Source organism: Megalobrama amblycephala, linkage group LG9, assembly GCF_018812025.1.
Source record: "Megalobrama amblycephala isolate DHTTF-2021 linkage group LG9, ASM1881202v1, whole genome shotgun sequence".
NCBI lineage: Eukaryota > Metazoa > Chordata > Actinopteri > Cypriniformes > Xenocyprididae > Megalobrama > Megalobrama amblycephala.
In genome coordinates, this window is record NC_063052.1 from 3208282 (window position 1) to 3222262 (window position 13981).

A 13981-nucleotide genomic window follows, 5' to 3' on the forward strand; every position below is an offset into this window, starting at 1 on the left:
AGTGTTACGTTTCTTTTGCAAACAAGTCTTTTGCATTCTACATCCTCAAAGCCTTGAGCCCAAGTGAGGGTGTTGCAAAAGGTTATGCATGCATGCAATGTGGTTTGCAGGGGGATTTCATCATTATTTTGCCTGAGGCTGGGGCTGCATCAGACAGATTGCTCACTGCCTGACCTGACACTACCAACAGCTCCAGATTGACCACGAACATCTGAGGGGAATAAACTACAAGGAAATTTTGAACTTTAATGTCAATGAATTAAATCTGAAGTATGTCTGAGGCATAAAAAGCTAATCTATTTAAAATGATGTATAAAGTACTATTATACAGTTGTAAAAAATACTCATTTCACAGTATTACCGTACAGACAATGGGGTGTTTGTAAGCAATTTATATGACCTTCCACATTCCAGAGTAAATGAACACAACCACTTTCTCTGCTGACAGTGCCAACATACAACACACAAGCCATATTTCATATATTATGCCTGAAGTTTTTTAGAGAGCCCACATGCAGCCTGTCAAAACATGTCGGCGATGGTAAATGATAACGTTACAAGCATAACTTATACAAAAACAGAGATAATGGGATTGAAGTATCCCTGAGTTTGTGACAATGTTGTTGTACGTTCAATATAGTAAAGATATTATGGTAATTTTACTATGATGTGCATGATCTCTGTAATACATATCTTACAATGAAAAGACATCATCCCATATATACAGCCATTTTGAAAAATAACAATAGCTGTCCTTTTAAGGCAAGGTATGTGGTTCTTTTTCATTGAGAGCTGAGCAGCATTTGGTCTTGGGATACTTCTGCTTATTGATCTTAATACTTCATTTTGACAGCTTCATGTACTGACCCTGTATAATAACCCTGCCATCTGTTGCCTGAAAGTTCTTGATAAATGTCGGGGGGAAAAAAAAAACAAAACAAAAAAAAACACTTTGACAGAAGGTGCTTTTAATTGTGTTAAGATTTGTTAAAACAGTCAAATCCATTCATTGTTATGACAATATAATTTACACAATGTGCCCCTGTTGGAATTGATTAAATGTAATTTCTTAAACCTGCTAAACAGTCCGCTTTCGGTGGAGTTTGGCACATAAATCAGTAAACATAACACCAATTTTAAATTACACTGTTGAAATCTCCTTTCAAAACATTTAAACATTTTATTTTAAATCACCAGGAACATTTTGAAATTTTTCAGTTTTCAGAAATGCAAGTTGGCCATGAAGGGCTGAACATTTTGGATACATACTTCCAATATAGTAGGCAAAAACACTATATAAAATGAGTAGCATGCCTGAATTCACAGTATTCAGAAAACAATAAGTATCCAGATGACCTACTACTTCTGGCAAGATTCTGAAGCGCATCCAATGAAGTTGTGAATAGCAGTGAAGCGATGCATCTGATGCTGGTAGGTCAACATGACGAATGTAGTACAGATTACATTCACACAATATACAGTAGAATGTACCTTTTTAATGGTCATAAAATAATTATATATTAAAAAACAACAACAAGTAGCTACTTGGAGAGTAAGCGTTTTCAGATGCAGCCGTTTTCTTACTCGGATATAGCCTCGAATCCAGCATGACCAGAAGCACATTTCAAAAAGTCCATATTTTGCTGACACAGTGTTACAGTTTGAAGAAAAGACGGAGTCGTTAACTCTTAAACACATATCACAGGTGTTTATTGACCCAGGAGGATGTCATTCACTACCCTCCCCCTCATTCATTTTTTAAAGTTAGACATCAACCTTCTTAGTATTCCTCAATCTAATCATTATAAACAATATAACAAGAAAAAAAAAACTGTTTCCTATTTAATTTTGTGTAAAAAGTGTATAGGGTCACTAGCGACCCGAGTAATGTATTTTTTTTTTTCTGCACAACAATGCTGATGTTGACTCTGATGACTCACCAGAGAGCAATTCACCTTTATTTCTCAAGGTGGCACTGTCTGATACACAATGCTGATGTAACGTTTCAATTATAACTACCACAGTCAATAAACAAAAGAGTAGAAAAGTATCATCAGCAAAACTTGTCAATGATTAAAATATTGATTTTGAAGATGATAGTTTTGAGAATTTGTTTGCGATTGCGAATATGAGCCAGATGCTGCATAAACTGGGGAAATGAGCACTGACAATGACAGTGATGTTTGTAAAAAGCATCCGTTCAAACTGAACCCTTCCAAGTTTCAAAAGGTAACGAAATGCGCTTTATTTTATTCTTTTGTGATTGTTATTAAAATATCAAGAGAGTTTATATTATACTATTGCAGCAGTTAGAGATCCATTTGTGTTGTGTTAGGTATAGATCCGGGTCGCCAAAGACCTAAATATGTAATAATTGGCTATTGTCGAAACATTCATTCTTTTAAGAGTTAATAGGGAAGATCAGGATTATAGTAGCAGCTGTTTGCCATGGGTATCTCATCTGATCTCTCCATTGAGATTCTGTGAAATCTCTTACAGTAATGCTGTTTTTGCACTTCACAAATGTACATGCTATAAAATTGAAAGAAAACTTTGTCTTGTAAAATTTCATGTAATGCTCAATGTATTGTAACACACAGTGGGAGTGTGGCAGCTGGGCTTACCACAGAATCAGAGCACAAACGGTATTAAGGCTTTCCTTGATTTTGGATAGTCTTCAAATTTTGCTAGATACCACCTGTAAAATGAAATGGCACATTAAACAACAATCTGTGATATTCATATAAAAATATTTAATTTTATAGAACATATCTAGGTCATAAACCCTAAAAAATAAATAATGAAAAAGAAAATATGGTTTAATATATTATTGCAGATGTGAATGCACTTAAAAAAATAGTGTAAAAAAATTATAGATGTTTAAGTTTAATGTAAAGCAAATATACTGAACTTTTTATTTTATTTTATATTATGTACATACACAACGGTTCTGGTTCTCGAATCTGATTGGCTGAGAGGTCTTTCCAGCCATGCGATATTCTACCATTATCATGGTTTCACTGTTTGAATCACTCCATGTGTGTGCCATGGCGGACAAGCAAACCCACCATATTTTTATAGATACTAATGTTATTTTGTAACGGAATGTAGTTTTAAGAGTTTTTAGGCAAGAATGTAGTTGTTTAGACCTCAGATATGAGATTTATATGTAAACATAGCGCCTAATTGAAAATTTGTTTAGTCACATTCAGAGATTAGCCATTCAGCACTCATACACCTGAAGAGAACAGCTTCATCTCAGCCAATTTTTTGTGAATTTGCTGCTGACTCTTATGTAGATAGTGTTAAAAACGAGGTATAATTCATCAAATGGGCAATCTTTGGTCTTATTAATATATTACTTGTTCCAGAGCTAATACATTTGGCTTAAGGGCTATAATAAGTTTAATAACTTTATGTACTTAAAATTAAATCCTGCACTTACTAGAATGCTGCTTTTGACTGAACTGTTTGCTTGTGTTTATTTCCTATTTTACTTCTTATACTGTTATAATGGCTATTGTTGTTCATTTAAATATTATTGTTCAATAAATAATATTTTATATAAATAACATGCCATATTTTTTGGTATTGAGAAAGAGTCCGTTAGTGATTTTGACTTCAGTGAAAGTTACATTAATATGCCATTAGATGGCAGTAAAGACTGTATTTATGAGTGAGTCAATCAGCAGCAAAGGTGGAAGGAAGTAGTTCCTCACAAAAGAGGGTTTTTAAAGACAATCCGTTTGTATAATCGTAATATCACACTTGTAGCCAGGTGATATGGCTGTATATCAGCACGCTGTGATTACCTATGGCCGAATCACAGCCGTGCTGATATCTGATATACAGCCATATTGCACAGCTACTTGTGTGATATATATATATATATATATATATATATATATATATATATATATATATATTAGGGGTGTGACGAGATCTCGTGACACGAGATCTCGCGAGACTAAACTGTGACGAGATTTCTCGTCGAGGCGAAAAGTAGTCTCGTGATGTTGCCATGACAGAGTGTTAGGATGATTAGGAAAGAATATGCCACCGCTACGTTTACATTATGCCTCCACTGTCGTTTTGCTTTGTATTTAAATAAAAAACAAACAAACGTTTAATTCAGTCGGATAACAGCCGCCACCGCTCCATATTTACAGAGTACGCGCGACCGTTGAAAGTGAAAGTAAACGCGAGCGCGCATTCAAACGTGATTTCAATTCCCCGCATTTGACAGCGGCTCCCCGATGAATACAGTTCAAATCATGTACAGTAAGGTCTGAAGAGACTGAAATCATACAGAAGAGAAGTCAGTCAGTTGAGTTAGTAGCAAAACCTTTTACAGTAGGCTACTTGAGTATTGTTTTCTTTTACTGCAGATGATAATTCAGTCTCAGAAAGTAGAACTGAATGACATTCATTAAAAGATGATTAGTTAAAACATTTCAAATACGCCTGGAGAATATTTTTTCTAGTCATGTATTTCGCCATCTTGTCTCGTCTCGTGAACTCAATCTCGAGTCTCGTCTCGTCTCGTGAGATACCAGTCTCGTCACACCCCTAATATATATATATATATATATATATATATATATATATATATATATATATATATATATATATATATATATATATATTCCAAAATGGAATTGGACTATAAAATTTTTATTGCTAGAAAATCAAAGTCATGTGTCTTACCAAGTTATGTTCCAAATTTGAAGTTGATATCACAAAAATTTAGCTATTAAAATTAGCTAAAAAGTTTTAAAGTACCATTTCCATGGTAAGGCAATATACAATTTCAAAACAATTTCATTTTGACTGTTTAAGCGAATTATACCTAATTTATGATGATCACTAAAATGTGTGATAGGGAAAAAAGACAATAAAAAACCCACCAAGTGTCTTGCTAACAGGAAACTGACACTTAAAAAGTTAAATTGTAAATAATTATATGTCATGGTAGTAGCTATTAAAATATCTTTATGCTTATTTAAATCAATTATGTATTATATAGTACAGTAATGAGAATTTAATGAGAATAATCATTGAAACATCTAGTATTTGTGGGGAAAATTGTCATGAAAATTTCACAATGTGAAACAATCTTGACTGTTCTTCATCTTTTTAATCATTTATATTACTTATGATTCTGGAATCAAACCAGACATATGAGAATTGATAAATATGAGAGCTGAAAGCACACTATTTTTTTTCCTTCTGATAATTGCAGTCACATTGAGAAAGAATCCATTGTTTCAGACTGCAATGCCTTACTTGTGGTGAGACATTCCTCTGCTGGACAGCACAACAAAACTGAAGAGAGCAAAAGCTGCACTATGGACCGAATGACCAGCCAGAGCAAATCCAGTCCATTCCACAATCTCACCTAAGAAGTTTGCTCCTGATACATACTCAAACATGCCCCCTACGAACATAGAATAGTTATGAAGAGACAATTGAATGGAAGATGTCGCACAAAGCAACACAACAGTGAAACTGCATCACATGTGTTGTATTAAGTGTGAAACCATCTGACCAACATGCTGTCTGGTTTAATTCGTCAGAAATAAAGCATGTCTGATTCATCATGTCAGTCATCACTTATTCATCAAATAAAACAAGAACAAGCTTTTGGATCTTAAACAACGTTGACATATCAAAATCATTTAAAATCCCTTTGTTTTGGCTTTTTGTTTAATTCTTTTTTTTTTTTTTTTTTGAAGTTGAAGTTGTGATGTCAGACAGCTTTAAAATACTTGTAATAAAAAAAATAAATAAAAAAATAAGAGAAATAAGAGATGATTTACATATTGCATGGACAGTGATTGTCTGGGAAAAGAGATAGAAGCGCATGTCACAAATTATTAGGATCTCTAAAGCAGGGTTGTCCTGACAAGCTGTTGAGGCAATGAGTCATGACCAGAAAGGGCATCTATTTTTATTTTCTTTTAGAGCCAAAGCCAGATTCAATACCTTTTTTTTAGCATTGCATCAACGCACTGAAGAGGATGCCCTAGGAGAGGACACCAATTTGAGCTGAATGCATGTGGTATGGTTCAAATGATTTGCATTGTTCTCTTCTGAATACTCTTAATTATGTATGTGTATTGGCACTGGCTGTTTATGTTATGTTTATATTTAAATATTGTGTTATTGTGACAGTCTATTCCTAAAATCTAAAGCTGCATGCAATATTCCTAAGCTGTCTCTCAGAATTTTGTGATTGTTGTATGTGGAACATGGTAAAGATGCTGAGCACCAACATTTTAGTCCATTTCAATATAACATTTATTCCAGTTAATAACTGGTGCAGTCAGTCTGATAATTATTGTTTTACCTCTAGGTATCTTATAACCTGTCTCTCCAGGCTCACGGAGATTCCTGAGGATATGGTCAGAGTGAATGTTAATGATAAATCCTAGGAACCACATACAAGAACCTGAAAAAACAAACAAACAAAAAACATAATACATTAAGAATATGAAATATTTTGTATTCAACATTGATAATAATAAGAAATGTTTCTTGAGCAGCAAATTAGCATACTGGCTGCTAAAAATCATAGGAATAGCCATCATAGGAATAAATTAAATTTTACAATATATCAAAAATGAAAAAAAAAAAAAAAAAAAAAAAAAAAAAATTGATTCGGTCAACCATGACAGTTCGGCTAAAGTTCAGAGAGATAACCAGTATCTATTTACTCTGATGGTGATGGATGGATTCCAGTGTCAGCTCAGCATTTCCTATTTGTTATGGAATATAGCAGTATTTATTATGAATGAATAATCCGTGCAAATCACTCGGAACACTTGTGCTGTGTAGTAATTACTTTATTTTTTCATGTTATTTTGTAAAAAAAATTTTTAACAAATGTAATTTTACTCAGTTTATTAATCAGGGATGCAAACACATCAGGGGTAAAAAAAAAAAAGGTGAGAAAGATGTGAGACATTCACTCTTTCCAGGCGCGTTGCGCGTGGTGCTAAGCCAGGATGTTGCAGATCTACGCGAATCTCGTAGGTGACATTTTGATCTCAAAAAGGTGAATTCTCACCTAAAGGTGTGGAGTTTACATCTATGTTTAATGTTTTTACACCACATGTGTGCAGTTTTTGGAGGATTTATGATATTTTTTAAATATAAATAAATTAAAAAACAAATTACATATGTTTTTGTATAAAAACCTGCTTTTTATGTAGAATTCACTTTATAAAAGACTCACATTTCTAACATTTCATTTCATCATGGGGATAACATGAATAATTTGACATGGTTTAGTGAAATATTTTTGCCCATCTTTTGAAAAATGCAGTTTTAAAAGTAAAAAATTATCACTTTAACCAGTAGATAGCTGGAGAGCTATTTGACTAACTGAAAGACATCTTTTCACAAGTTTTTCCAGTTGGATTCATATCTACCTATTATGAAATTACAATTATAACAATAAAAATGACTTTTTTGTCAAAGTTTAGCATTTTTTGTACTGTGTGTGTGTGTGTGTGTGTGTGTGTGTGTGTGTGTGTGTGTGTGTGTGTGTGTGTAAAACTTTCACAACTTCCATTTCATGCCGACTTTATAAAGTCTACAGAAATTAACATTAGATTTGATCATAATTACTCACTAGCACCTACCTGTGATGAAACAGGGATGTGTAACCCAATCAGGTGGGTAATCTGCATAGTGACTGAGGTATCTTGCCTGCAGGTACCCATTATACATGCAGAAGACAAAAGCCAGGGCAAACGAGAGGAATGGTGTTGATTTCCCTCCTCGAATTAAAAATGGGTAGATGAAGGTTCTAGGAGAAATACATGCTATAGTTCATGTTTAATATTAAGTAGTCACTTGCAAGACAATATGTATGGAGCCCCTAATGGGACGTGATGGTGTTTTTTTTTTTCCCCCAAATCTTTTGCGTTCCCTCGCAAAGATATGATCGTTTACTTGCTGTGAGCTCGGACAAACACTTCCTGTTTATTGTCCCGTTGGCTGGCAGTAGTGTTCCATATGTTAATAATGCACAAACATAATGCGCAGCTCATAGTGTTTAAAATTGTTGGACTCAAAATATAAAGAAATGCAGTCAATGCTTAACTCAAGGAGTTCAGTAAGTTGGCAATATATTCACAGATTCGAACTTCCCGGATCAATAACTCGTGAGCTAAACGTTGTTAAAACACAAATGCAGCTATTTCCAATAATAGAAACCTAGACAACGAGCTACAACAACCCAATTTTCCTCAAATGTGCTTTATAATAAATTGATCTCTATGAGCAGGTGGCAGAGACAAATCTGAAGGGACTGTCTAAAAAGTGCAAAACCCTAAAACCCTTTTGCTTATTTTATATTATGAAAAATACTCAACTTCACTGTAACTAGGGTTGCAAAGGGGCTAAAAGTTTCCGGTAAATTTCCGGAAACTTTCCATGGGAACTAATGCTGCATTCACGTCACCTCGTATTTACTGGAATCTTGAGATGACAACATGTGACGTTACATTCGGCGCAGTCCTTGGACTGGGAATTATGCGTTTCCATGGCACTACTATCAACGCCTATGAATCTACAGCGGTCAGGTGGTACAGCGGCCATGTGGTACATCTGGGAGCTTTCAGAAAACTCCCAGTTTACAAGCTGTAATTACGAGCTCTACGAGGACGTGAACGCTTTTTACAAGCTAGAATCTCATAACTACAGGAATTATGAGGCCGCGTGAACGCACCTTTAACCTGGGGAATTTTGGAAATATTCCAATTTGGAAACTTAACAGGAATTTATGAGAATTTACGGGAATTAATGGGAAATTTTTGGAAATGTATATAAATTTATAATATTTATATAAAATGTATCATATAAAAACAAATATAAATATTTTGTTTGGTCATAACATGAAGTTATTTATTTTTCGCATACTATTAATTCTAATTTAGTAAATATGTAAAATAAATATATTTTTATTGCAGCAATTGTTATGTGTTATTTATTTCAGTGTCACGTGATCCTTCAAGAAATCATTCTAATATGCTGATTATTCTTATGTTATTATCATTGTTGGAAATGAATAAATTGATTAATAAAAAGTTAAAAAGAACAGAATTTATTCAAAATAGAAATCTTTTCTAACAATATCACTTTAATATCACTTTTTATCAATTTCACACATTCTTGCTGAATAAAAGTATTAATTTCTTTAAAAAAAATTGCATTAAATCTGGTTGTTTTAATCAAAATTATGCTGCAAGTAGTTTTTTCAACTACATTTAAAGGTCCCGTTTTTCGTGGTTTTTTGACGCTTTGATTGTGTTTATAGTGTGCAATATAACATGTGTTCATGTTTCGCGTGTAAAAAAACACAGTATTTTTCACATAATTTACTTATCCGTATACCGCTGTTTCCACTGTCATAAAAACGAGCTGATGACTTCCTTGTTCTATGAAGTCCCTCCTTCAGAAATACGTAACGAGTTCTGATTGTGCCAGCGGTTCCTGTGTTGTGATTTGACAGCTCTGAGCGCACCGTGCCCGGAAAAGTCACGCCTCTTACCATAACGTGGAGATGCATGCGCTCAGTGTTATTGTAAACGTGTCTTTAATTTTACCCTATCAATTTGAGCTGGAATCAGACCTGGTGATTGGACTGCGGGATGAAAATAACAGCGTTTCGACGACATGGCGACAAACACACTCTACAAACGCAACTCTTGTGTATTCCTGTGGGCGGAGGTTAGTCAGTTTTAGTGACGTCATTAAAGAAGGAAGTAGAGGGATGTAGTCCAAACTGGCCGTTCGATGTAGGCGACTTCTGTTAAATAAAATATCTCGCTTGGCATTGAACTTTGAGCTTTAAAATTTTACAGATTTTATTTATACTCTAACAACAACATTACACACTAACTAAAGTTTGAAACATGGGATCAGGAAGAACGGAACCTTTAAGTAATAGGCCAACTTGAAATTTTGCAAATTCCCTGTTTATTCCCATTAATTCTCGTTAATTCCCATATATTCACGTTAATTCCCATGTATTCCCGTTAATTCAGATGGAAAGTTTCCAGCTTTGATTCAGTTATTGAGTATTTTTCATAATATAAAATGAGCAAAAGGGTTTTGCACTTTTCAGACGGTCCCTTCAGACTTGTCTCTGCCACCTGCTCATAGAGACCAATTTATTATAAAGCACACTTTAGGAAAATTGGGTTGTCGTAGCTCGTTGTCTAGGTTTCTATGATTGGAAATAGCTGCATTTGTGTTTTAACAACGTTTAGCTCACGAGTTATTGATCCGGGAAGTTCGAATCTGTGAATATATTGCCAACTTTACTGAACTCCTTGAGTTAAGCATTGACCGCATTTCTTTATATTCGGAGTCCAACACTATGAGCTGCGCATTATTTGTGTGCATTATTAACGTATGGAACACTACTGCCAGCCAAAGGGAATAAACAGAAAGTTTTTGTCCGAGCTCACAGCAAAGGAACGATAATATATTTGCGAGGAAACGATATCTTTGCGCGGGAGCGAGGGAATGCAGTTTCTCGGGGGAACGCAAAAGATTTGAAAATAAAATTTCCTCCCATCCCAATTTTTTTCCATTACCACGTCCCTTTTAGGGGCTCCGTACAATATGAGATTATTTACTGACACATGTATGGACACGTTGTTTTATTTTCATTTTATATGTTGTATAACAAGAGCAAATCCTACCTTTGCAAGTAATGGCACAAGAACATGAGTAGAAGTAGTTGGTTGGGCAGGTGCATTATCTTCGCACATGGACTCCATAGCAGCAAACCCAAAGGCACCAGACAGGACGGCAATTCTTGAACGAACCAGGCGAACTTGACATTTACAGGGATTCCATACCCGCTGTATGCATATCTGCCATAGGGCACCGGCTTAAAGCGAAAAGTCACGAAATTTTTGAATGCCAAAACCATCATAAAGTACGATAAACCGTCTAAAAAGTACAATTCTCCCTCATCCGAAGAAAATAATATCTTTAGAATAGCTTCCATAGTCGCTAATGGAAATACTACTTAGAAGCAGAAGAAAGCATTAGGTAATGTTTGTGTGTATCTTCTCCACGAAACAAATTAACCCCGTGGAGAAACCTGGAAGACCCGCCCATCACTACTACATCATGTTCTCCGCCAATCAGGAGAGGCGATGTCAAATACGCCTTAATTATGCAAGTTAATAAATTCTAACCAGTAGATTCACTTTAGTACTGCATAGCAGTTCATTAACCAAAGAAAAAGAAATTAGTATTTTTCTGTTAAGTGCCATATTTCATATCTAACTAAAATGTAGTAATTTAATACTGTTTTTAGATATTTTTTATTGTTATATCATGGTATGCTGTCTTCTTTTATCTGGCAATAGGTTTATTTTGATTGAAGGTCAAAGGTTTAGATTAAACACTACTGTATTTTAAATTGTGATATTTTTAAATTAAGATTAAGGAAGAATTAAAAGGAAAAAATAAAATCTTCTGAATATAAGTCAGGCAATATTGCGGACACCAAAGAAGGGGTCTTAGTTGAATGTGCGCTTGTTTCGACTGCGTCACATACACGTGAGTTCAGGAGGAGCTGAGAAGTGCAGTTATTTTATTGAGATATTAAGACACTCAGTCAACACGCAACGTAGGTTTATATCTAGAGTTTTATGCGTCTGCAACATGGGCAGGAAAAATAGAAACAGACAAAGACCTCAGCAGAACAGAGATGGAAGACCAGAGGGGAAAAGAAACAGAGATGATGCTGTGAGTTTGCTAGCTGCTCTAGCTTCTTACTTTTCTGCTCAGTGCCAACACTGCACATTCATTCATGAATTTATTTTAACATATGCTGCATTGGGAGTAAACACATTTTATAGTCGCATCAAATGATTCTGTATATATAACAATGTAATCCTGTGATAAATGGGATGTAGGTAGTTGTTATACTAGTAATTGGTGTACTCCTATGGGTTCTTTTGGCAGGGTTGGGGAGCTGGATACTCTGAGATAATCAAGGAAAATAAACTCTTTGAGCATTACTACAAAGAGCTGAAGATTGTCCCAGATGGAGAGTTTGAGGCGTTCATGGATGCCATGAGGGAGCCACTGCCAGCTACAATACGGATCACAGGATACAAGAGGTGATCTGACATTTTTTGCAGGTCCAAAAGTTTCACATCTCATGATGACACAGTGTGTCATTTTTTCTTTTTTTTTTTGACTACCACACAATTTGAATTTAAATTAACCTGCTAACTGTCAGTCTCCCAGTAGCAGGACACTTGGCATGCTTTTTTTCCCTATCACATATTTTAGTAATCATCATAAATTAGGTATCATTCGAAAGCTTAAAGGGGACCTATTATGTACAATTCACTTTTGCATGGTGTTTGGACATAATGTGTGTTGGCAGTGTGTGTACACAACCACCCTATAATGATAAAAATCCACTCACTCCCCATAAATCATAAGCATGTCTCAGAACAAGCCGTTTCCAGATCCCTGGCAATGTGACGTCACATTAGCCACAGGCCCCGCCCACGAATGTTGACAGACACTGCCGTTTTAACATAGAACCGCCTTGAGCGAGTTCACAGCCAGTTGTACAAAGTCCGCCATTGCTGCACTGATGAGAATGTCTCCCAAGCATTTTAGGAGCTCTGTAGCTGGATGGATTAATCCACATAGCTCTCTCCATTTACTCCCTCAATCTGAGCTGCTAAAGAGGAGGTGGATTCATTTTGTTTTCGAAGAAAATGCTCCCTCAACTCTACCGAAATTCGTTTATGTCTGCGCAAATCATTTCACACCGGACTGCTTTGTGAACGAATGTCAATACAAAGAGACAATACGAAACAGAGGTTGTGCTAAAAAGTTGTTTCTTAAGGATAGATCAGTAAACTGTTTGTGATCAGCTTACAGCCTCCAGAGTGATACTGGATGCGGCAGTAATGAATAGGGGTGGTGAAAAAAAACGATTATTGATTAATCGCGAGTATGTTATGGACAAGTATGAATCGATTATTAAATTTTCAAAAATCGATTTTTTTATTTATTTAAAAAAAAAAATTTTTTTGCATTATTTTATTTTGTAAAAAATGTTATACTGGGAGTTGAACGTCACGATCGCGCCCAGTTCCAGTTAGCAAGCACGTGTAACGGCAGCCAGAGCAGGTGTGTAAAATGGAAGAACCAGGAACGATCAACCAACCGATCCACCCAGTTCCATCTGGGCTCAAAGCAAGCGTGTGGATTCAGTTTGGTTTTCATGGCAGGAGCTCTAAACATGTTGATAAAACCAACATGATCACATGAGAATGCGTATCAATAGTACGAGTTTGTAATCTCGTAGAATATATTGGCGTGCTTATGGTACGCAGATTTTTCGCGTGCATATGATACGCACTTTATGGCGTGTATATGATGCGCTCTTGGGTAGGATGGGGGTGGGGGGTTCGTACGTATAATACGCCATAAAGTGCGTATCATATGCACGCGAAAACTCATTTTGGCGTATATATTCTACGAGATTACAAACTCGTACTATTTATACGCATTTTCGTGTGATCGGGCTCGATAAAACGCATGCCGTCTGTCGACACTGCCACACTAAACTGAAGTACTGCGGCAATACGAGCAACTTGAGGGCCCACATTTCCCGCTTTCATCCAGAGGAGGCAGGGTGGGTTAAAGACGACCGCCTGAAGCCCGTCATCCCACCGAATCAGCGAACTCTCCACGATATGACAAAATTGTCAGCACAACGGAGCACACTCACGCCACAACATGTGGACCAGCTGGTCTTCCTCCATAAGAATCTGGTCATTCCAGAGCTATGTATGTTTAGTACAACTTGATTGCTCACAAGTTAGTGTGTTGCATTTTGTCACTGTGTTCTACAGTACAGTATATAAGCTGAAGCTACAGTAAGTTGTTCAAAAATGTTCATTTTGTCGTCTTAATGATT

General features: G+C 35.7%; 2 protein-coding genes across 2 annotated transcripts in view; one reads left to right on the forward strand and one right to left on the reverse strand.

Moving 5' to 3' along the window:
• Positions 1-948: 948 nt before the first annotated feature.
• Positions 949-11144, reverse strand: srd5a1 (steroid-5-alpha-reductase, alpha polypeptide 1 (3-oxo-5 alpha-steroid delta 4-dehydrogenase alpha 1)). Its single transcript, XM_048201223.1, has 5 exons — positions 10719-11144; positions 7647-7813; positions 6350-6451; positions 5287-5437; positions 949-2698 (listed from the first exon to the last, which is right to left on the reverse strand). The coding sequence occupies exons 1-5, from the start codon at positions 11027-11029 to the stop codon at positions 2632-2634; spliced, it is 798 nt and encodes a 265-aa protein (XP_048057180.1). The 5' UTR covers positions 11030-11144; the 3' UTR covers positions 949-2631.
• A 155-nt stretch (positions 11145-11299) lies between these two features.
• Positions 11300-13981, forward strand: part of nsun2 (NOP2/Sun RNA methyltransferase 2) — a 29639-nt gene continuing 26957 nt past the window's right edge. Inside the window, exons 1-2 of the mRNA XM_048201222.1 lie at positions 11300-11778; positions 11998-12155. Coding sequence (XP_048057179.1) covers positions 11695-11778; positions 11998-12155 — 242 coding nt within the window. The 5' untranslated portion in view covers positions 11300-11694. The remainder of the gene's footprint in view (positions 11779-11997; positions 12156-13981) is intronic.